The sequence below is a fragment of the Sturnira hondurensis genome, unplaced genomic scaffold, assembly GCF_014824575.4.
Source record: "Sturnira hondurensis isolate 20B ecotype Veracruz unplaced genomic scaffold, ASM1482457v3 Scaffold0016853, whole genome shotgun sequence".
Lineage (NCBI taxonomy): Eukaryota > Metazoa > Chordata > Mammalia > Chiroptera > Phyllostomidae > Sturnira > Sturnira hondurensis.
Genome location: NW_028089484.1, coordinates 1 through 23,598, shown reverse-complemented (window position 1 = coordinate 23,598; position 23,598 = coordinate 1). Strand labels below are relative to the sequence as shown.

At 48.4% G+C, this 23,598-nt stretch overlaps 1 protein-coding gene and 1 long non-coding RNA gene across 2 annotated transcripts; both read right to left on the bottom strand.

Annotated features, from left to right (window-relative positions):
• Positions 1–3,484: 3,484 nt before the first annotated feature.
• On the bottom strand, positions 3,485–5,362 carry LOC119001573 (uncharacterized). The gene is made up of 2 exons (XR_005069605.1): positions 5,173–5,362; positions 3,485–3,792 (listed from the first exon to the last, which is right to left on the bottom strand). It is a non-coding gene; the product is annotated as an uncharacterized LOC119001573 (long non-coding RNA).
• Positions 5,363–8,841: 3,479 nt separating this feature from the next.
• On the bottom strand, positions 8,842–17,382 carry LOC119001575 (cytochrome P450 4B1-like; the record flags this gene model as incomplete). The annotated part of the gene is made up of 11 exons (XM_037066980.1): positions 8,842–10,000; positions 10,420–10,502; positions 10,605–10,669; positions 11,445–11,578; positions 13,797–13,987; positions 14,772–14,878; positions 15,027–15,178; positions 15,519–15,643; positions 16,413–16,540; positions 16,993–17,037; positions 17,221–17,382. Coding segments are annotated over 11 exons (1,376 nt in total), but the record flags the coding sequence as incomplete, so codon positions are not given.
• Between the last annotated feature and the right edge of the window lie 6,216 nt (positions 17,383–23,598).

Below are 23,598 nucleotides of genomic sequence, written 5' to 3'. Positions count from 1 at the left end.
TCTGGTCTTGTTTCTTCATCATTAAGTGTAAACTTACTTTGTAGTTTATATTAGGAATATAAAATGCCTGTCACACAGTTGGACCACAACACCAGTCCCCCTTTCTAATCATAGTGAATCACATCAGTACATTTACCTCAAAAGGGTCCATCTCAATTCTGACATCTCAGATGAATGGAATCCCAAGCTGCTATCATTCTCCAGTCTAGCATCCTATCGCATTTAGAATCCATGGTTTGATGATGCCACAGTAATTCTGTTTGGGGCCACTCATCTTCTATGTTTCTAACGCCCACTCTCCAGTCCCAGCTCCAAGTTGTAGCACTCTGGGGGCAATTTTCTCTGCATTCTCACACCTAGTTGAAAATCCTCTTTATTCGATGTAATATGTTATTAATTCCTCTGTGACAAATGCAAATCACTCTAGACATACCAGATTACATAAGAATGACTCAGTCCATGACATGTTCTTTACAAGGAGATGTCAGACTCTGGATACAGCTTCCAGAATTTCACTCAAACATGAGAGTTGCAACATGAGATTTGCCTCAACATGACATTTGCCTCAACGTGAGATTTGCCTCAACAATCAGACATGGGGAAGGAGTGCGTGTGGTTTCCTTCCTCTGGGGTCTGGGCAGAGGAGGAAGACCAGCAAATCCACTGCCATGAGTCAGATGGTCCAGTCTCCCAGGAGCCCTCAGGTTGATGGCAGAGAACAGATGTTGGTCAGATCTGAGATCCTGTCATGGTGGAGGCCACCTCATGGTTCACCTTTGGTCTGAATCCCAACCCTGCCACATCCTACCTATGATCATAGGCAATGTGCTCAGCCTCTCTGAATCTTAGGTGCCTTATCTGAGCAATGGGAACATGGATACCTTTCTTGGAGGGCTGTTGTGAAGACCGAATGAGTTCATGGATAACCCCCAAAGGCCCATTAAGGGCACCTAATAAATGGGACATTTATCTTGAGTTGCTCCAGAAAGTAAGCCTTCAATTCTGTCTTGCTTCCCAGACGTGGAACATGGTTATCTACTCTTAGTATGTGCATGTGCTTTGCCAAGTGCACCCTCTGGTATTGCAAGAGGATCATTCCACTCTGACACTCACTACAACTCCCAAGTTTTGGGGAACTCACCAGCCCCCTGCTGCCATGTGTATGATCAGTCTTCTTTGTTGTCCCTTCTTTACAGGAATCAGCGTCGCCCTTTCCCTGAGTGGTCTTCACCACATTTCTAAGGTGTGGCCCAACCCAGAGGTAGGATGGCTGTGGGAGGGAGGATGGGTTGATTTCTCTAGGCCAACATCTCCTCCTGCTTCCAGCGCCAGGAGTCCTGTGTCCTCTTGCATTGGAAGGAGGGCTTGACCCTACCTGTCCTGGCCCTGGTGCTCTTTCTGCAGGTGTTTGACCCTTCCCGTTTTGCACCAGGTTCTGTTCTACACAGCCACACAGCCATGCTTTCCTCCCCTTCTCAGGAGGATCCAGGTGAGACATCCTGTACTTGGGGAGGGCCCACCACCGCATGTGAACCCCGATATTTGTGACCTCCTAGTTTCACATGTCACGCCCATACATATGCCTTTGTATGCTGGTGTGTTGTGAAGGAGACACTTGTCTATATGTACAAAATAACCATGACATATCAGGCCACCACGCAGATACTTTACCCACTGACTTTCTTCCAAGCAATTGATTGTCCTTAATGTTATGATTTTTGCCACTATTGGACTATGTAGACAGTGGAAGTATGGTATATAAACCCCACTTCATACAAAGGAGCTTTCCAACTGAACAAGCTGTCATGGTTATGTGAATATTAACATAGGGTGAAACATTTGCTGGGATAGATGGCAAAAACAGAGAGGCTATTTGGTCTAAAACTCTTCAAAGAGTTCCTTTCCCTATTTGCCACCCACAATTCAGTGTCAGTTGTTCTTCTAAACTTCAGTTATTCTGGTGTCTTTCTCACTTCAGGAACACAACTTCTCAAAGGTAGAATTTTTCATAAAAATGAAACTTCCACCAGCTTTTCTCCATTACCAGTACCATTAAAAAGAGACTTTTCCCTCTCTTCTCACAGGGCAGGGCAGCCAATGCCTCACCTACAACACTGACCTGCCACTCACTGTATCTGCAATATTTGCTTGAGTTCCGACTTCCAGCCACCTCCCTCTCCTGATGGTTCAAGCCCTGTTCATAAACGGTGCATAGTGAGGTGTTTTACACCAATGAATGCCTCCTTGCTCTTGCAATCTACCCCCACAAAAGATCAACTGCACATTAACATTCACTTAAGCATGACTGCTTTTCCAGTTGACAAAATTGGTTATGTAAATGGGATTATTTACAGAACTCCCACATCTACATGGTCCAATGTTCGCAAAAAGCATAAAACCAAGAACAACCACTTCTTTTGAGAGAAAACCCAAGATTTTCTTTTTTTAAATATTTTATTTATTTATCTTTAGAAGTGAAGGTAAGGAGAGAGGAAGTGTAACATTAATGTATGGTTGCTTCTCTAGCATTCCCTGCCGGTATCTCGCCTCTGCTGGGAACTGGCCTGCAACCCAGGCATGTGCCCTGACTGGGATTTGACCTCTGATCATCTGGTTCGCAGGACCGTGCTCAATCCACTGAGCTACACCAGCCAGGGCCCAATATTTTCTATACAACACACAGCATTTGAAAGGTTCCTGGTCTATGGCGATACCACCCTGAACATGTCCGATCTCGTCTGAAAGGTTCCTGGTGTGTTAAATATAAAGCACCCTTGAAATGGCTGTTGAGCTGGACAATTACACCCCAGAAGGGCTGCTGTTGGAAAATCTGCAGATTAAAGAAAACTTCTGCCCCTACCCTTTGCAGTAGCGTGGATGGAACTTCAAAGCATTATGCCGAGTGAAATAAGCCATTCCGTGAAAGACAGACACCATATGATCTCACCTCTAACAGGAACCTAAACAAAACAAACAAGCAAGCAAAATATAACCAACGACACTGAAATAGAGAACAGGCAGACAGGGACCAGAGGGGAGAGGGGAGGGAATTTCAGGGGCAAAGGGGAAGGATTCACAGGAACAAGTATAAAGGACACATGGAAAAAATTAGGGGGGATGGAAATAAAAGGGAGGTGAGGAGCATGGGGGGGGGGCTAGGAAGGGAGTAAAAGACAGAAAACTGTACCTGAACAAAAATTAAATTAAAAAATATTTTTTAAAAAAGAAAACTTCCTGTAATATAGTAATGTCCTTAACCTTTGTACTTTTTCACAAGAATTCACAAAAACAAGCCTTTTTGTGGATTCTTCAAATGCTGAATCAACTTGTACAGAATAGGCTCTAAACAAACTCTTATACGGGATGATTGGCTCTAGCCTTTGGTTTCTCCCAGGATTGAGGCTTTTCCTCCTAGACCATGGCTGCAAGTCATACGGCTGCCACTAGAGGGCAAAAGAGCATGAGATAGCACAATTCCTAGTTCAGAACTTGTATTTTATTGTTTTCCAATTTAAATTTACTTTTACATCAGTTAACTTCATTCAAGTATAAATGTTTTCTTAAGTCTGTCTCTGTGTACAAACTCTTGTGCCAGGAGACGGGAAAGACACTGTCCCTGCCGCCAGGTCTTCCCAGTCACCATCTACTGAAGACACTTCATTCATTCCTTCTTTCCTTCACTCACTCATTACCTCAGTGAGCAGAGTGTTGAATGTTCTATGTTTTCTGCACTGTCCTAGGCATTGGACTGTGATGTATCCTCAAATAAAACACTAACGGTGCCTTGGGTGTCTGGGGAAGGAGAGGTACAGACAGCAAAGGTGTGAGGGTTATGTCCTTGGACTTAACCTTGAGCATGTGGCAGGCACGGTGGAGGGACGGCCTCTCTGTGATTCAACCACATGAGCTCACTTAGGAAGTGGAGCTGGACAAGTGAGAGATGAGTGAAGCAATGACCCATGGGGGTTCGATGCCAGGTGAAGCACTTGGACATGTTCTACCTATGATGGGGGCATGGAAGGGATTTCAGTGCAGAGGGGAGGGAAGTCAGGAGACAGAGAAGTCCAGGTGCTGAGATTGATGAATGTCAAGAAGGGACATTTCTGCAGTAGGACAGAAAGGCTACAGAGGCTTGTGGACTGAGGAGAGGACAGAGTGGCAGGAGTCTGGACCATTGATTGGGAGGCAGGTGGTACAACTGGGTGAATGTCATTAATCCCTAGTTGCCCCTGCAGCTCTCTCATTGCCAGTTGGATTTCCTTACACAAACCCATCTCTCCTTCTCTGTGAGGATGAAGATCACTGACATCTCCCTATATAGTGAGGACCTAAGAGTATGACCCATCCCACTCTGTATCACACCCTGACCTGGCCTCCTCATTGTGAAGTCAGAAACTGGTTGTGGTAGGAGAAAACAAATTAATAACACTTCAATCATTCACTTGACTTCACTTGGTGGATTACGACAATGACCTTCCCCTCTTAGGATTTCATGCCTGCTGAGTACAGAAGTAGGAGTTTGAAACTACTCCTAATAGAGAGATAGGGTTTGTCAAAGTTTGAGTACAGAATGTGAAACAAGACCAGAGGGGTAGAAGTGTGTGTGTCATAAAAACAAAGGGCATTGGACTGACTCACATCAAATGCCCTATTCCTATCAAGGACTCAGCAGCCAATGCCTGCCCAGCTCAAAACAGGGTTTAGGCCACTTTTCATGTCATTTCTCCTCCCTGACCCAGGAACTGCATTGGAATAATTATTCCATGAAGGAGCTGAAGGTGACCGAGGCATTGACCCTGCTTTGCTTTGAGCTGGAGGTGGATCCATTTAGAATCCCCATCCCAGTACCGAATGTAGTTTTGAATTCCAAAAGTGGAATCCACCTGCAACTCAGAAAGCTCCTCTAATCCATTTTGAACAAGAGCAAGCTCTGAGGATCTTCTTCCTGCTATCCTGTCTCCCTCTTATGTGATGCCATCCCATGTCTTTCTAACTAAGTCCTGCTTCTCACATGCCACTCTCCCTAACTTCCCCCTTGGGTCCTCTGACTGTCTGCCCTCCAACCTGTCACTTCACTTTGTGCCTGCTTCTCTTTTCTGTATAGTTTCCTTCACGTGCTATAATAAATTACTATAGCCTCAGTGACAGAACACACCACAAATTTTCTCTTACCATCTGCATTCATAAGTCTGAAGTGGGTTTCACAGAATCACCACGAGGTGTTGGTAGGGCCACACCACCTCTAGGCTCTAGGAGAAAATCCCTGTCTTGGTCTTTCCAGCATCCAGAGCTGCCTTATTACATCCCTTGTCTCCTGGAGCCTCCTCTGTACACAAATCCAACAGCACCTTTGATGTCCCTCTGCTTCTGTCTTCACATTGCCTTCTCACTTATAAGGAAACTGTGATTACATGGACTCACTCAGATAAAAGAGGACATAGTCACATCTTGCAGGAATTAGACCATGGACATCTTGTGAGCTGTCTTTCTGCCTAATGGGTCCCTAGAGACTGCCATCGGTCCATGTTCCCAGTTCCCTTCTGTGTTTCCCATACACCCATTTGTCAATATCACACCCTCTCCCTCTTTCTCCCTTCCTGGAATACAGTTCACACTGTCATATGCCTTGGGAGGAGCTGGATGGAGAGTAGCAAGGGAGACGGGGTGGGGAAGTGAGAAAAGACAAAGCAGGGAGATGATATCTGCTCTGAGGTGCCAGGATCCATCACCTCAGAGGCCTTGGAGGGGACAGCTGTCCAGGAGGGATTGGGAGAGCCCAAGTGGGAAGACATGTGTGTCCTATCAGAGGATGCCAGCAAACAGCTGGCAATGCCTTTCCCACAGCACAGGCCCTGCATCTCTGGTCAGCTACCTTAAGGGCAGAGGGGCTTCTTCAACCCTGACACATTTGGTGACCAAGGGGGTCGTGGTCCTCTGACTCTGGGCTCTGTTCCTTTTGTGTTCCTCCACCAGCCTCTCTCAGCCCAGCCCTGTTCTCTTGTTGATTCCAAGCACTGGTTCTCCTTTTGTCCAACCCTAGCCATTCCTAACATAGGGCCCTGTATGCATATATAGACCTCTCCAGGCACCCTCTGCCTGTGGTGGAGGCACCGCTTCTGCCTCCCCAAAGGGTTTCATCTCAACCCGGTACTGGCAGCCAGGATCTCCCACCCCAGTCCCCTGGCCTCCTGGGTCACTGGGCTAGTTCAGCCCTGCTTTAAGGAGGGGCATGGTGAGCACAAAGTGCTTGACAGAGATATAGAGCAGGAAAGGGAGCTGGGAGTATCCTGAGTAGGGTGTTTACCAGGTCCCCTGACATCAGGTGGTGCAGAAGGGCTCAGTGGCCCCAGGGAGGACAGGACAATGGGAACTTGGAAACCTGGATGTCAGCCATGCTGACATTCTCTAACCACAGCACTCTAGGGCTGTGAGAAGGTCCAGGAGTTACCCTACTGGCTTCAGGCAATGGATAAACCCAGACTGAGTCCAGGCTCACATGCACAGATGCCTGATACTTACATAGAGACACTCCTGGGCAGTTACTCCTGTATGTGCCCTTGCACACTCTAATGATGCAAATGGAGAAACAAAGACCCCATCCCCAGAAATAGAGGAGGGGCTGAGTTGCAGACCCTTGTATTCCCCTGGCAACTAGGGACTTACATGCAGCTGTTTGCAGGAGATTCATTTTATAAAGGGGTGGGATGCAGAAATCAGCCTCCTCCTTTGATCTCCCCTCCTACTTGGACAAGGAGGAAGTCCTGAGCCCCAGACTCTAGAGACTGTAGGAGGGGAGGGGCCGAGGTTCCACCTGTTAGGAGCAGGACCCTGCACTCTCAGCTTCAACATTTAAAGCTCATTACAACACAGCACAGTACTGTCAGGGGCAGACCCCCAGCCTCCCACACCAACTCACCACCCCTCCTCATCAAAGGCCTCAGGCCCAACACCAGTCCTGTGCTGGGGGAGGTGGGTGTGGAGCTGACCAGTGTCTGGCAAGGGTTGCCAGTACAAGCCCTTTCAGTGGCGGCAGAAAGAGGACAGGTGCACCAGGAGTAGGAGACCTGGAGGCACACAGTGCACAAGATGCCTGAAGCTAAACAGGGACTAGACACCAGCTAACCCACCTACATTTATTTTGCTTTTGGATGGAGGAAGAGGCTCCTGGCACAACCAAAAACTGAGCTGGCAGTGGGTGATAGAAAGATTTTTCTTAGTGTGTCTTAGACCATAGTTAGTATGCCTTCTTTAGTCATACAGATTCTTTTTCTTGAGTTATTTTCAGTTCTTGAATTCATGTAGTAGTCTCCATGACAAATGTTTAAATAACCTTCCTTAATTGTTAAAAAAAGATTCCTTTCTTTCCCACCAAACCCTGTGTTTAAAGTCCTTCTGCTCACTGCTCAAAGGCAGTGAGCAGAAGGAACAACCCCACTCTTTGGATAACAACACTGCACTGTACCACACACACGCACCAGAGCTCAGGATCCAAGGACACAGCAGGGTGTGCTAGAGAGCTGGAAGCATGAGGTGGACTCATCTCTGGTGCTCTCAGGTCCCCAGCCTCTGTCCTTCCCTCCCACGTGGAGCCTCCCCTCTCCCTCAGGCTCCAGAGCTGTCAGCTCTGTTTCTCACCAACACAAGCCCTCAGACAGTCAGCACCACCTATGGAGCCTTGGTCAAAAGGGCCCAGAATCAGGAGCTCGCTCAGGCTCCTCCCTGATGAGCATCTTGGCAGGTTCCTTCCCTTAATATGGAAGAGGGATAATGGCCTCCTCCAATCCTGCCTCACAGGCCTCCTGACAGTCCAAAGAGGAGACTTGGGCACCACCCATGGAATAAAGTTAGTTATGACCACTGGACTGAGTTCCCAGCTATGAGCTGTTGAACCATTTTCTTCAGTTGTGTAGACAGAGGTCTGTCCAGGGCCAGAACATAGGGGAATGTTGGTGGCATGGTGAACACTCAGACTAAGGTGTCCAAATCCCAGACTTAGGTGCACAGTGAGTTGTAGGTCTTAATAGGGCTTTGCAGGAGTGAGCAGGAGCTCAGGGCCAAGCTTCCAGGGCTGTGGCATCAATAGGAAGAAGGACGTGTCTGCAGGTGGTCCCTCCTCAGAGCAACATAGCAATGTCCCCATGTCCCAGGCCTGAATTCTCCTCTCTTGTCCCTCCCCTGGTGTCAGGTGCCCTCCCTCCATACCTGTCTCATTCCCGGATTGAAGTTCACAAATGGCCTTAGACCTTTGTCGGGGACCACTCTGTGTGGTTTCCAAGACTGCACACATGTGAGAGAAAGTCCCGAAAGGGGCTAGTAAGTCTCTCTGGAAAACCAGGTAAAAATGCAGGTGGCACACATGACACAGCTCTCACACCAAAGGTCCCCTGGGTTCAGGCCTGATAAACACCTTGTATCCTTTGATACTTATTCTGTTTTGTATGGCCCTGTAGATTCAAACCAGATGTTTAAGTTCAAGGCATAAGCAGTAAACTCCTTATCTCATTAAATACGTCTTAAAGACCCTCTGGGGATGGTGGGCTGGCAGAGGGAAGGCAAAAAACTATATTTGAACAATTAAAATAAAAATCATTAAGTAATCGATCAATTAATTTTTCAAAGACCCTCTGTTGTCAGCATGACTAACAGACCCTGACCTAGGACACATCTCTCTTCCTTCAATCTTAATCTATAGAAAATACCCATTTTTTCTGGCTATAGCCTTTTGACATTGATTTATGAGTTATCCATGTATGCTGTATACCATTCCCAATAAAAGCCATTTGGGAGAAGGGCTAGGAGCATTCCCCACTAGAGGGAATCGCCACCTCTTTTCCCATGGGAACAGCAAGATTGTGTCCGGGACAACTTATTCACCATGTATGGTGCATGGGAGGATTCTGCAGGCCACAGTTCCTCCCACAGACCTTGAACCCTATTGGTACATGTACCTGTCAAAGAGATGCTGTGGAGAAGATCGGGGAAGGACCCCTGATGCATCATGTGGCCCTAAACTGAAGTTCACCCAAAAACTCCTTCTTGCACCTCATTCCACACCCTGCCTCAAGGCCTGATTCAGGCACCACCCTTCCCTAAAGCTCACCTCGAATATCATTCTGCCACCTTCACCAGCCAAAGCCCATGCACCCAGGGCACCAGGTGACTATGACACAGAGATGGACAATGGCAGTAGTGACACAGAGTCCCATCCCCGGAGGGTAGAAATGATACCTCTGAGTTCGTATTCCACATTGCTTGACCTTCACAGTGGTTACCTGAAAGTGTGCTCTAGAAATTCATTGTTCTGAACACTTTGGCTTTTGGCAAATATTCTTTATGCTATTTTCCTAACACATATGGAAAGTTAAAGACAGACTCCCATCTCAGTGAAGGGCCAAGCCCCAAAGCCAACTCTCTGTCACGTGGACTGGGCAAGTGCTGGTCATAGCCAGGAATCCCAGGGCACAGCTTCCAGTGCATTCCCTCCATCACCCAGACTGGAATGTAATTTCCTGCTACATTTTAGAAAGATTGCCTATTACAATAGGAAAAGGAAGAGACTAGATACAAGTGGGTTCACACCACATGCTTGCTGAGTGAATGATCAGCTCTAGGAAACATGTACAGTAAGCATTCATAGACACACCTGCTTTCTGGCACCATCCTCAAGGTGACTGTCTAGGGGATACCAACTCCCCTTCTACAATACAAGCCTCCCAAGGACAGGGAGCCACAGCTGCTCCACAACCCAGCCTGGAGGGGGCAGTGCCCAGGGAATGGCCACGGCCTGGACTGTCTGGGGCCATACTCTTGGCAGAGCTACTTCCCAGAGCCTGGGCACAGTGGCCTCAGGTGAAGGTAGATGCCATTCTGGGATCGCAGGACCAGCTGTGGCAGCTTGATGGGTGGCCGCAAGGGGTCCAGGGCAAATTCAAAGCGGAGCAAGCAGAGGGCCGTGACCACCTTCATCTCGTTCATGGCAAACTGCTGCCCGATGCAGTTCCTGCAGTGAGCAACACAAAGAGGCATCAGGAACGGGGTGTCTGAAGTGGTGAAATCCAGTGCTTTCAGTGGCCAAAAAATGCATAACTATTTTTGCATGACTGATTGCCTGATGCATTGATCAACCTGGGCTTAAGAAACAGATCATAAGGTAGGTTCCCAGACTACTGCTAAGTAGATTCCCATTGAGGATTCTGCCTAGGGGTCTCTCTTGCAATGACCCAGCCACCCCACCCCTTGCTAGCAACATGAATACTAATGGCAAGAAGAAAGTCCTTGGAGCTTACCCTGTGTTAGAATCACCACAACCCAGCTTGGCCCCCCTCATCACAGAGTTCCCCAAAGTGATGCCTCCCCCAAGACATCCTCCACCCCACCTCCTCAGGCCTGAGGGACTGGAAATGTGGGGCTTCTCCTTACCTGGGCCCAGCAGAGAAGGGTATGAAGGCAAAGGGGTGGCGTCCTGCCACATTCTCAGGGGAAAAGTGCAGGGGGTCAAAGACCTGAGGGGACAGGCCAGGCTTAAATACACACCATGTCCAGAGAAAGGCTGACTTCCTGCCACCTCCCTCCTCCTCTGACCTTCAGCCTCAGGAATGGGATACCTCAGGGTAAGGCCACACTGCACTGTTCCTATGGAGGGCATAGATGTGCAAAGAGACCAGGCTGCCTGTGGGCAGAGCAGAGAGAAGGTGTACAGGTGGTCCTGGGCAGCCAGGCTCACCTCCTCACAGGGCCTGGGTCCCGTCGTGTCTGCCTAACTAGACACTGGCCCCTGCCTCAGCACTGCTAGTGACAGAAGGTTCATGACAACCCTCAACACATCAAGTGCTTTTGATTATCATCATGCCTACTTCCTGTAGGTAAGCACTGGGCACAGCATCAGACACAGACATTTGTGGAATGGAACAAAAAGGGCCTGAACCCACACCCAACACAAAGCAGGACACACAAGGACCATTACACGCTTTCAGCTCTCAATAAACTGACTCTGATAGCAAGTTAGTCATAGCATTATGCTATCAATAGTGACAGCTACCAGTCATGGCATGTGGACCATGTGCCAGATATGGAGTTGAACTTTCTTTATGAAGCTCCCAAGTAGAGTTGTACAGGTTGGCACTGTACACATCATAGTCTGTGTGAATGATGCCCCCTGAAGTTGTTCAGGGAACAACTTGCGTGGTGATACAGGACAGCCCTGATGATTTACTCCAGGAAGCAACCTGGTAAGGCAGGTCTTTCCTCAGCCTTATTTCAAAGAAGAGGACAAAGAACTTAGTGATAGAGGGGTTTACCCACGTTATGGAGCCAGGATGGGACCCAGGCCAGCACAAAGCATGAATTCTTTGCCACAGGTGCAAAGATTCAGCCAAAGGCACAGAGAGTGTCAAAGAAACATCCTCAAAGGCCCCGGTTCCAACCCCAAATGCACCCTCTCCCACCTGCAGGTAGAGAGCGGCCATCCACAAACGTGACAGGTTTGCTGAGCTGACGGGACACCTGAGGCGCAGGCGGGTAGAGGCGGAGGCTCTCCTTGATGCACATGGTCAAGTAGGTCATCTTGGCCAGATCATCCCTGCCAGTAACACAACCAGCCTTTTCTGAAGATGGGCAGCAATTGGGTACTGCGGGAAGACAGGCTCCAGCCCCCACTTCCCCTTCACCACCATCACACACCCAAGGCTCTCAGAAATACAAATGCAGCAATTGCTCAGGACAGAATGTACTAGGGTGGCCACTTGGTCCAGAAACTCTGACTCCACTTTTCAACATCCTTCCCTCATCCTCACTCTAGGAAGGGAAAGCACAGGACCATAGAAGTGTGAGTGCACCCAGCCATCAGAGACAAGGTGAGTCCTGTGTCTCTGAGAGCCCCAGAGAAGCCCCACATGAGTCAGTCCCATAGGTTCTGCTAGGTTTCCCCTGTGGAGCTGGAATGGAAAGGAACAGGGGCTAATAGTCATTTATTACTGCATTCAGCAGTAATGACAGTGAGCAATTACAACCTCAGATAAATATATATAATTTCTCTGTCCCCATTTGCCACTCGGAAGCTCACACCCAAATGTGAGGTATGACTAAAACTATTAGGCAACATCTTATTCCATAGCCCCTAGGTTTTTCCCCTAGGTCCTCTTTTTTCCACTTGTGCTTTGTTGTTTTATTCAATCCATTAAGTTGCTTCAAGTTCTAGATAGAATGAAGTGAAAATAAAATAAATATTGGGTTGGTCAAAAAGCCCTTTTAGCTTTTTCCATAGAATAGAAGACACATTTTTCGTTTTCACCAATAACTTTATTGCTTTGGCTATTTTGAGTATGTTGGCTATCTCCCACGAGGCATAATGTCGATTGTTCTCAATTAATTTCTCGATATGGTTGCTATCAACTTCAACTGGTCTGCCTGACCATGGAGCATTGTCCAGTGAGAAATCTTCAGCATGAAACGTCTCAAACCACTTTTGACATGTTTGATCAGTCACAGCACCTTCTTTGTTCACTGCGCAATTTTTTTTGCGTTTCAGTTGCGTTTTTACCTTTCTTGAAATAACAAAGCATACTATACCAAACACTGTTGCATGTTTTCTTCCATCTTTAATATTGAAATGGCTACACAAAAATTCATCAATTTTGATGTTTTTATACTGCATACTGATATAACAGTTGTCACAATACAATCCAACAAAATTGTTTCAAACAAATTTAAAGAAAATTAAGTGTTACTAGAGCCATCTTACAGAAAACAAACAAACAAACATTCTGACCAACCCAGTAATTCAACTCCCTCCCTCCAGGCCTGTTCACGTAGTTACCCACCTTAGAATTCCTGGCTCTCTCCCTTCACCTGAGTTCACCCCTTCATCGAAAGCCAACTTTAGCCCCACCTCTTCTGATTTGTCAGCCCACAACATGTTGTCACTCATTCTTTAGATTTCTCTCACTTTTCAGTTATGTGACTTAATCTCTCTACAGACTCCCAAGGACAACAATTTGGCTCCTCCTCTCCCACCCACACACCTGAAAGTACCTACCACCTGGCTGGATACCGTGGAAGATTTCCAACATCCATTCCTTAAAAATAAGTTACAGAGACTTCATCCTCCAAATATTAGACCCTGGAACTATGTGGATCTCCCTCAAATGCATCCAAACTTTCTCCCTCAAACTGAGCATTTTCTGCACCCCTACTGGTTGCCTAGCTCAAGAACTGATGAGAGGGGAGAAGGCGGGTAGACAGAGGTGTGAGGGCAGAGCTGTGAAAGGTTCCCAGAGAGCCTGCTGCAAAGAAAGGTCACCATCAGTGGTGTTGTGGTAACAAGAAAAATGTGAACCAAATGACAGGAAAATTCAAACTTTCTGAGTGATGGAGTTTGGAAAACAGCTTTTCCTCCTTCACCAGTGGGATTGGAGGCTGCATGTGGCCACCTGAAGGCAGGTTAGCTTCTTTGGCTTTGCCAACTCCATTCATCCTCAGTTTCTACCTCTTTGACTCCCAGCATTCCCTGCTCTGTCCAGGAGGCCAGAAAGTGGTCAGGTTCTACCATCAGAGTCAACACAAGAAATCAGCCATCTGTTTGTGACCTTCTCTACATTACTGACACCTGAAAAGCCTCTATTGTGGGAGAATGGGCTCAGAAGTGCATCCTCTTACACTGGAGGTAACAGGACAGTGGTTGCTGTTCTCACCTGTTTCTAAGATGGTCCTGTGTCATCAGGGATGACACCAGACAACATGGGCACAGCCTTTCCCAAGAGCTGAGCAAGACAGCCTGGGCTATCTGCAGCCTCACTCACCAGTGGAAGGTGTCCCTGTCCTCAAGGATCTGATAGATTTCCTCCCAGCAACGTTGCTGGTGCTCCGGGTACAGGGCCATGCAGTAGAGGAACCAGGAGATGCCACTGGTGGTGGTATCATGTCCTTCAAACATGAAAGTGTCCACCTCAGCCCGGAGGTCTCTTTCAGACAGCTTGATCCCACTTTCATCCTGATTTAGGGTAGGCATAATGGAGCAAGTCAAGGCTTTTGTGGTAGGGACCAAGAAGTGCTCAAAACAGCAATTGTAAAATGAAGGTCCAAGGGAGGTAGAGAAAGCTCTGTTTCAGATTGGAGGTTAGGACCTTCTCCCAGATTCCTATCTGCTCTCGCAAACTCAGCTTGCATGCCACCTACTTTAGCAACTCATCCCTGATCCTCTGGCCAAGAGACCTGTGACATTTCCCAGCATGGACTCTTGATTCTGCTCGTTTAGCACACAGAATACCACCAGACACAGGGAGACATTTTGTGAGCATCCACCTCCTGTCCTGTCCACTAGACTGTAAGCATCTGGAGGGCAGTGCCAGGTCTTTCTCCTCTTCTGCATCCCTACCACAGGAACTAACCCAGGAAAGGGCTCTGTGAGTCAATGGACTGTGTGAGTAAATGAATGAATAAATGGATGAATGAACAAAGTCCGTGATTCTAAAATTTAGGGCACTGACACTCTTCAGAGTCTTAGACATCTGGAATTGGTCCGTGGACCCTCTGGCTTGTTACCAGGATTCCTGCTACTATACCTCTCCCCACAGCCACAGCCAACCACACTCTGCACCATCCCACCTATGAGCCTTTGCTGATGTGTCCTGGACAAAGAACAGGCCATATTTGCTGGATAAAGAAGAGGAAATGCTTAACCACCCTGCTGCTGTTCAGTGATCCCTGCTCCTGAGGGTGGCCTGAACACCCCAGTTGAACCCCTTCACAGGAAGGGGTGGGAACTGTGCACTCACCCGAGCCCCCAGGAGAATATCCAGGAAATCCAGGTGCCTTCTGTTCTGGATCTTCTCCTGTTCCTTCTTGTCTTGTAGGGCTGCCTTCCGTTCCTGGATGACTTGGTCTAGGCCAGGGGTGCAAAATGTCACTACCCAGGGACCCATCTTCTGCCCACAGGCAAACAAAGTTCTATAGTGGCAGTGTCCCAGAGTGGCCCAAAGTGACATTAGAGCCCTGACTTCCTGTGGGTGGGCTGTGTGGGGAAGGCCCACCTGTGTGCTCATGGGCCACCTGGCAGGCCCGTAGGAAGCGACGGCCATGTGCAGTAAGTCTGTAGATGAAGTCATTGTGGTACTGGAAGGACTCGACACGCTGCTGCGTCAGCAGAGTGAGATCCTTGACTGCCTCATAGTAGTTACTGTCCCTGAACAGAGATGGAGGGGGAGGGGTGCTTAGACTCTCACCCACAGAACAGCCCCTCACTGCTTCATACCAGGAATCCAGCCCCAAGTCAGCACTTTCTCCTCTCCTCTCCTCTCCTCTCCTCTCCTCTCCTCTCCTCTCCTCTCCTCTCCTCTCCTCTCCTCTCCCTGCTATTAAGCCAGGATCTGTCTCCCCACCTTGGACAAGTCCTGCTCCCCCCAGCAGGGATTCCCTAGGGCAAGACCCTATCTCCTCACAGACAAGGGCCCAGGAATCCTGCCATGTCTCCCCCCTGAGGTGGCCTGGATTGGGACTACCATCAGCCCCAAGTGCCCTCTGACCTGTGGCTCAGGCCGCTGTGTCCTTTGCCAAAGGTGCACTTCATGAGTGTGTCCAGTGCCATGTGGCCCACATCACCAAAGATGTCAAAGCTCTCATTCTCACGAGCCTTTTCCTCCCACTTATCCTGGAACCCAGAGAGGGTGAGTGATGTGGTGGGGCCACAAGGCAGCCTGTCCCAGGCACCCAGTCCCTGGCCTGCCCACTGTCCTGCTGGACTGTGAGGTGGGGCCAGGCAGGGCTTCAGGCTCAGAGGGCAGGATCAGGAGGCAGGCCTTCCACAGCATGCACAGACACTCCCTCCCTGTCAGGGCTGCCTGTATATAAGGGAATTGATGGGCCAAGAGGTAGTGAGCTTCCCAACACATTGTGTGTGTAAGTCAGGCCTACAGTAATGTGACAGATGAGTGCTCTAGAAGGGCAAAGACCACTCTGAATAACCTCTGGAGATTATCTGGGCCTGAGATGAGGAGTCTGACTTTGACCCCTGGCATCCCTTTTAAAGGAGGAATTGCCAATGGCATTGTTTTAGGCAGTTGTTGTAGATAGTGAGGAGACACTTTTTAGACATGAATGGCCTTCCTCATATTCCCAAACATAGGCATCCCTCAAATCTGCTCCAGTACGAACCCTATTGGGTCCCACAGGGGCCCATTGGTCTGTGGAAAATGCCTGGGTCTCCTGGAGCAGAAAAGGGCCAGGGATGCCTGGCTACTTGGACTCCACACCTAGTCAGGTCCCAGCAGGCATGTGGTGTCAGGGGCCTTGCACTGCTCCAAGAGGGAAGGACCTCAGGGCCCCAGTGGTTCCCCTCACTGTACTCCCCCAGGGCAAGCTGTACTCAGAGGGGCTGGCTGGCAGCCACCACCTCCAAGATCTTGGGACAGGGAGCTCACGAGCATGGCGTTCGTGGATTCAGCAAACACTGTCAGGTAGGGTTTCAGCACATCATAATGGAAACCAGGTGTGAGCAGTTTGCGGTGCTGGAACCACTTGGGTCTCTGAAGGACCAACAGGCCCTTCCCTGGGGAAAGGATGGGAGAGGGAGGGCTTGTCAGTACACACAGCTCTGCTCCATCTCTGGCAGTCCAGGGCTAAGCAGGCCTGTCTCACCCAACCTTAACCTGGTTCTCCCCACCGAACCTCACAGCGCAAACTAGCTCTACCTTCCAGCCACACAGCGGCTCTGATGATACCAGTCTTGGGTCCATGACCCAAAGGCTTTCCTCAAGCCCTTGCTCTGGGCAGCATCACCTGCAATATCTGCAAGGATAAACTCTAGAACCAATTTCTCCAAGAAGCTGTTCCTCACACTCATACATTTCCCAGACCCTTGCCCTACCTGTCCTGGGTGGGAGACACACCCAGAAGGATCAGGTGCCAGGGCCCCACTTCCCTGAATAACTGACTGAGTGGGGACAGGACAGGGAAGGATCCTATCACCCAGCACCAGGGGCACGGAGGGTGACCACTCACGAATCCAAGGGATGATAAAGTCATACACATCTGAGGCCTTAGGGTCTGTAGGAGACAGGGATGACTGGATTCAGCCAGGACTGGGGGATTTCCAAAAAAGACTAATTGATAAATAGGATGTGAATCTCAGTTGCCTACATCTGTAGGTTGCAGGCCAAGACTCCTCCCCATATGGTGGCATGATCCCTTTGCTCTTAATAAGTCCTGCCCTCTCCCGAGAATGCTCACCCCCTCGACTGTACACGGCTTTGGCATATTCAGGCTCATAGATGTTCAGGAAGCCAAGGAACAGTCCATACCAGAGTGGGTGGGCGTATGGGAACTCGTGGGCCCAGGACACTATCTTGTCCAGGCTCCCCGTCTGCTGGATCTGTAATGGTGACAGAAGGGCTGGTCAGTCAGGAACCCAGCATTACCAGCCACAATGAGTCCCTCAGCCTGCACAGGAAGGCCCAGGGAGTATCCATGCCTCCTCCTACACCCCTTTCCCAGCCTATCACCCAGTCCTATCCATCTTTGGTTCACTCCCCTCTAGAGCGACAGAGGCACTGATTTCAATCCAAACCACTTTCCTATTGCACCTGGGTTGGCTCAACAACCTCACAATGGCCAACCTGCTGCCTTCTGGTTCCTGCCATTAGCCCTCTATCTACACTGTAGCCAACAAGAGATTTCTTGTCAACATTAAACTCTTCATTAGAAAGATAATCCCAGCTTGTTGTTCAAAAGGGAAACCACCATGATTGCATCCTGTTAAGTCATTTGACACATTTTTATTGAGGATCTACTACCTGCAAGGCATTGTCTAGGTGTCTCAAGAGAATGAGACAGACATGGTTCTGCCCTTTTATTCTACATGGAAGACTGACAAGACACGTAAACAGTTAAGTAAAATCATTGAGACCATAGTAAATTTTCAGAAGGAAATAAGCACTGTGCTACAAAAGACTAACAGGGGAACCTGTTAGATCACTGTTAGATAACAGTGATCCACATGGCTTCTTGTAGGAGATGACATTTAAGGTGAAACCTGAAGTATGATGAAAGGCTGGCCATGTGAAGAGAAAGAGAAGTAAGTTCCAAGTTGAGGCAACAGCAAGTACAGAGGCTCTGGGGTGGGAAAAAGTATTGGGTCTTCCAGCAGCTGCCTCACAGTGAGACAGTGGCCTGAGTTGAGGTGGGAGAGATCATTCCAAGGGTGGTGTGTGCCCTCTGGGAGTTTTTCTCACCACACTTACACACCCAAAGGTGTTCATGTAAAAATACTGTACACTATAAATGCCTTCCGAAACCTGTCTTTTAAAAAATTAACATATCGTGTCTTACTTTGGAAACTAGTGCATTTCACAGTCTGTCAACATTTTTTAACAATTACAGACCATTCCATTATATGGATATACCATTGTGTATGTATCCATTTTTCTGTATTTTGACAGGGTCTTTTGGACCCTTCAGTGACCTGCCCATGGGTCTCAGAATGAAATCTGAGCTTCATCATTTGGGAGGAAGAACACCTAATGCTTCTTAAGTGCTCACTGTGTGCCAGGCCTTCTTCTCAGCACCATACATCTTGGCCTCATCCAATGCTTACCATAACTCTATGAAGCCCCATTTGAGGGAAGAGAAGTCTAAAGTACAGAGATCTGAGGTTCCTTGACAAGGATCACATGGGTTGTAAGGGAAGTGGGATGGGGACCAGGAACGTTTACTCCATGGCCCGTAACCTTCAGAGCTTGAAGACCTTGTTTGAATACAAATTTCCCCTGTTGTTTAGATGCATGAATTTGGGCAAGTTCTTTAGGCTCTCTGAATCTTACTCTCCTCATCTGGAAAGTGGGGGTGATAACACTTAGCTGATAGGATTTCTTCAGCATTAGGGAAGTCCTGCAGGGTGTGTGTCTTCTTAGGTTTGTCAGGTGGCATTCAAGGTCCTTAAGGGATAAAGTATTCATGGAAGGACCTAGAGTGGGACCTAGAGTGAGATTCTTCTAGGTCCTGTGACCTAGAATCCCACTCACAAGCCGAGCCCTCGACAATTAGACTCCTCCTTTTCAAGCCCACCTCTTCCCCAATTCTTCCTCCAAGCTTCCTCTGTGCATCTCCAGACACATCCTACTCCCAAATGCACCCAGCTACACTGAAGAACGTGTGCTGAATTATGATAGTATCTCCGACACTATCATAATTCCCACTTCATAGATGAGGGAGAGAAGCTCTGTCACATGGTTAGTTAGCAACAAAAGCGGGATTCACACCCAGGACCCCTGACTCCCCTCTGAGCTGTGAGTTCCAAGGGCACAGATCACACCTGTGGCATGTCCAGGTCACTGTGGAGCTTGGCACAGGGCCTCAGAAACACCATGTACTTGATAAAGTGTGTGTGGAACAAGTGCACTGAATAGAGGAACTGAAGTAGAGGAAGACAAGAAAGGAGCGGAGAGAGCACACAAAGCATCTGCCTAATGTGGACACTGGTCAGGGATAGTCAGTCTCATGAGGAAGCAGCCCAAAGTCTTGCTCAAATAGCATTGCAGATGTTTATTTGTTTTTCCCAGCTGACTCTAAATGCTGGCTCTGGCCAATCCACATTTGCTGCTTATTTCTACATTCTCTGTTTTTTAAAATATTAGATTTATTTATGTTAGAGAGAGGAGAAAGGAGGGAGAAATAGAAAAAGAGACACACTGATGTGAGGGAGAAACATCAGTTTGTTCTCTATCATATGCAGTTCAGCAGGAGCCCAGCATAACCCAGGAAGGTGCCCTGCCTGGGAATGGAACAGTCAACCTTTTTTGTGTGTGTGGGATGACACCCAACCAGCTTGGCCTCACCAGTCAAGGCTGCATTCTATCTCTTGACATAGGAAATGGAAGGGAACAGATATGTATTCAGTATCTCCTATATATCAGGTAATATGTAACTAAATTGACATACTGCCTCATGCAGAATGGATAATTGCTCCCATTTTATAGATGAGAAAACTGAGGTTCAGATGAGAACTGATTTGCTTATGGCTTGTAGGTTAGTACTGCTCTCTCTGGTGAGTGCCTCCAGGTTCCCTACTGTACAGTGAAGTTTGTCAGGGTTTCTATGTTCAGGTGCATAAATTGTGCACTGCACAATCCTAGGATATGCAAATCATGTTGAGGTCTGTGCAAGTGTTGGCCCTGCTTTTCCTTCAAGTAAAGCTCCCTTGCACGATCCTCACCCACGCAACAAATCCACTTGTTCCAGGAGCCAACCTCTAAGGACAATGAGCGTCTGATAATGTCTGACCCAAGACACTTTCCCCAAAGGCCCTGGACATGGGACCCGCCTACTTTGGTCTCCAGCCACCCATCTTTTGCCTTCTCTGGGGCTCTTCTCCTCCCAGACCCTCTGCACAGTCCAGTGAAATCTCCCCATTGATCTTCTCATTCATTACCTTGGAATTGCCATCCTGAGTTTAACCCAAGGGCTGAGGTAGGGTTGTTATAAGTGTTTTACTGCCCTGGTGCACACACTGTCAAAAAGTTTATCACTACACAAAGTGATAAACACTGTCTCCATCTACCAGTAAGAGGAAACTTCTGCTGTCCTTGACCCCTTCTCTTCCTCCCTGCTGGTTAGTGTTCATAGAAATGCCCCCTTCATCCAGAGTGTCTCTTATTTTTTGATCTGACCTACTAGATTTTCCTTGCCAACTTAATATCTAATCACCAAGATTGCTGGTCTCCTCTCCATCCCTCCCAAGTCCAGGAAGGATGATTGGACAGGGGCAGGGACAGGCTTAAGTCACAGAGAAGCCAGACTCACAGAATCTCAAGGGTGGAAGGAGCCCGGGACGGACCTGCTTCATCTCATCCCACTCCCTTCCTCCTCAGTCGTGAGTCTACCCTTCTGTGTCATTCCCACCCAGGACAGGAGGCCCTGACCTCATGCTGACGATGTCCACAGCTTGATCCAGCCCTTGCCTCCCTGTGCCCAGCTTTCTCCTACATGCCACTGATTGCCCCAAGATCCTGGTAGGAGTGAAGGGAACTGCAAGCACCTGACCTCCCTGCTGGAACTGCAGCCCCATTCAATGCCATGGGGTGTCCTCTGTCTGGGGGCTCACATGGCTGCCTGGCCAGGTCTTCTAAGTTACACAACTGGTCACCAGCCCTTTGGTCTGCCCACAGGCACCCTGATCCCTCTGCACATCTGTGCCCTCGTAGAAAAGTGCAGTGTGGCTCTACCACACAGCACCCCACCCCTGGGCTCACAAGTCTAGTGGGATGCTGTGGGGAACACCCTCCCCCTGGAGTGGTCAGGTTTTGAAGTAAGACCTGTGTCCTCAGTTCTTTGATTGCCAGCGCTTTTTCCCTGAAAACATGGCCAGATGCCACTTTCATGTCCTTCTGCACTGGGCCGAGGTCAGGAAGTCTCCAAGCAGTTTCAAGGGATGGTCTGTCCTGGGCAGGCAACTGACATTCCCTCTCCCAATCCCAACACACAAGTCAGATTTGTGAATCCATTCCAGGGGCCCAAACCTCGGGCCAATAATGTAACTGAGCCCCCATTATGTGCAAAGTCCTCCCAACACCCCCCACCCCCCTTAGTGGAATGGGCAGAACCCTAGAAGAATAGGGCAGGACATAAACCAGCCTCAAGGAAACACATTCTGAGAATTACGAAAAATGACAGTTAGATGCTTCTGAACCGCTAGGCTGCACCTGAGACCAAGAAGAGAGAAGTTAATTCTCATGGACAGTTCCTCCCTGCCCCAGGCCCTTTCTTCTACCACAAGTCCTTCTCTCCCTTTCCTACTGCCATTATCACTTGGACTAGGAATCACTTTTTTTTATCATCACCCAAGGATACGTTTACTGATTCTTAGAGAGAGGGGAACATTGATGTGAGAGAAAATCATCAGTGTGCTGCCTCCTATACATGCCCTGACTGGGGATTGAACTTGCAACCTAGGTATGTGCCTTAAACAAGAATCAAACCTGCAGTACTTTTGGTGTGTGGTCCTATGCTCCACCCAACTGAGCCAGGGCTGCAGTCACTTTTTATGGCCTAATTTTATCCTGAATGAAAAGGCAGGAGTTCTGAGTCTACTCTCAACTCAATTCCTGAGCTACAACATGAACACAAACAAATTCCTTGCCCATTCTGAGCCTCAGTTTTCACATGTACACCTCAAGAAAAATAGTCCCTCCTCTCTCCTTCCTATATCTCAAGCTTCAGCATAGATCCAATCAGAGCAGGGGTGCCAAGCCCTAGGAGAGTGCAGAGCTTTTGAGCCTGCCACAGTTCCCCAGGTAATCTTAGTAATGCCAGAGATCAACCCCTCAATGCCCTTCCTGGATGCCAGGAACCTTCATATACATGTGCTGGAGGTAATAGCCAGAGTTAAGCCATCTTCCAGACCTTCCACATACTCTCAAAGTGGGTCACATCGGGTGGAAGGAGAGTGGGAAGGTGGAATTTGGGGATGAAAAAGAGCAAACCCTGATGTGAAGGTAGGGGAGCAAGGTGCTCATCCTAGAAAACCCAGCTTCACTGGAGGCGAGAGAAAGTGGAGGGCTTGTGAGAGAATAGGGATTGAAGATCTTCCAAATGCCTCTCATACCATCATTAGGGCCCTGCCTCCTTTCCATGACCTCCTTTTGTACTTATCAAAGACTATCCCAAAGCCCTCCTGGTTCCTCCACTTGTCTTCTCCATCACTTTCTCTCCTCTACCAATAGCCCTCCCTGCTCTTCATCATCCACTGTTTGTTCATTCAGTGATGCCTACTCTGTGCCAGGCTTTGTGCTAGACCCTGAGGGTACAGGGATGAATCAGACCAGATCTCTATGTCAATATTAAGAAAGATGAACAAATAAGCAGAAAATGACATCCCAATGAGACCAGTGCTGATGTAGACAAGAACAAGAGGCTGATGCAAACTCCTGGTTAGGCACCCAACCCAGTCTGGAGCAGGGAAGGCCCTGGTCTCAGCTTTCCCCTCTACACAGAAAGCTTCTTGAGAGCAGAGCCTGGGTCTGATTCACCTTTCTGGTGCATCCTTTCCTTTCCTGGGTGACTCCAAGGTTATCTGGACTTCCTGAGGAAGGAGATTATGTGGGGGCAAGAATAAGCCTGGGCAATCCTCATCTGAAAATCAAGTTCGTTTCCAACATCAATCATGGAGGAGAAGCAATTCCTCAGACTGTGAATCAGGCAAGGTACTCAGGAGGTAGAAGTAATTATCCCTCTCTCTGAGCCCTAATCTCTGGCAGCTACACCTGGGCTCTTAAACCTGGCTGAAGAACAATGCTGTCATAGAAGGTTTTTACTTCAGGCTTCTACTTGCAATATGCTAAGTAGGATCTCCAGGGGCTTTGGGACAAGGAATCTACTCTCCTGGTCAGTTCCAGTGCAGGTGTTCCTTTCCCTGTGTGCAGAAACCTCTGGTCTAAGTCCTGAACATGGGGAGCTAAGAGTTGTTCCTGACAATGGATGTTAAGGTGGTCTCCCCACCCTGAAGTAACTGGGCAGAGCAAGTGAGGATATGAACCCAAGATGTCAAAATTCCTGAGCGAGCTCTTAGCCATGGCAAGGAGAACCCCACCATTAGTGACACTAACAGCTTAGATG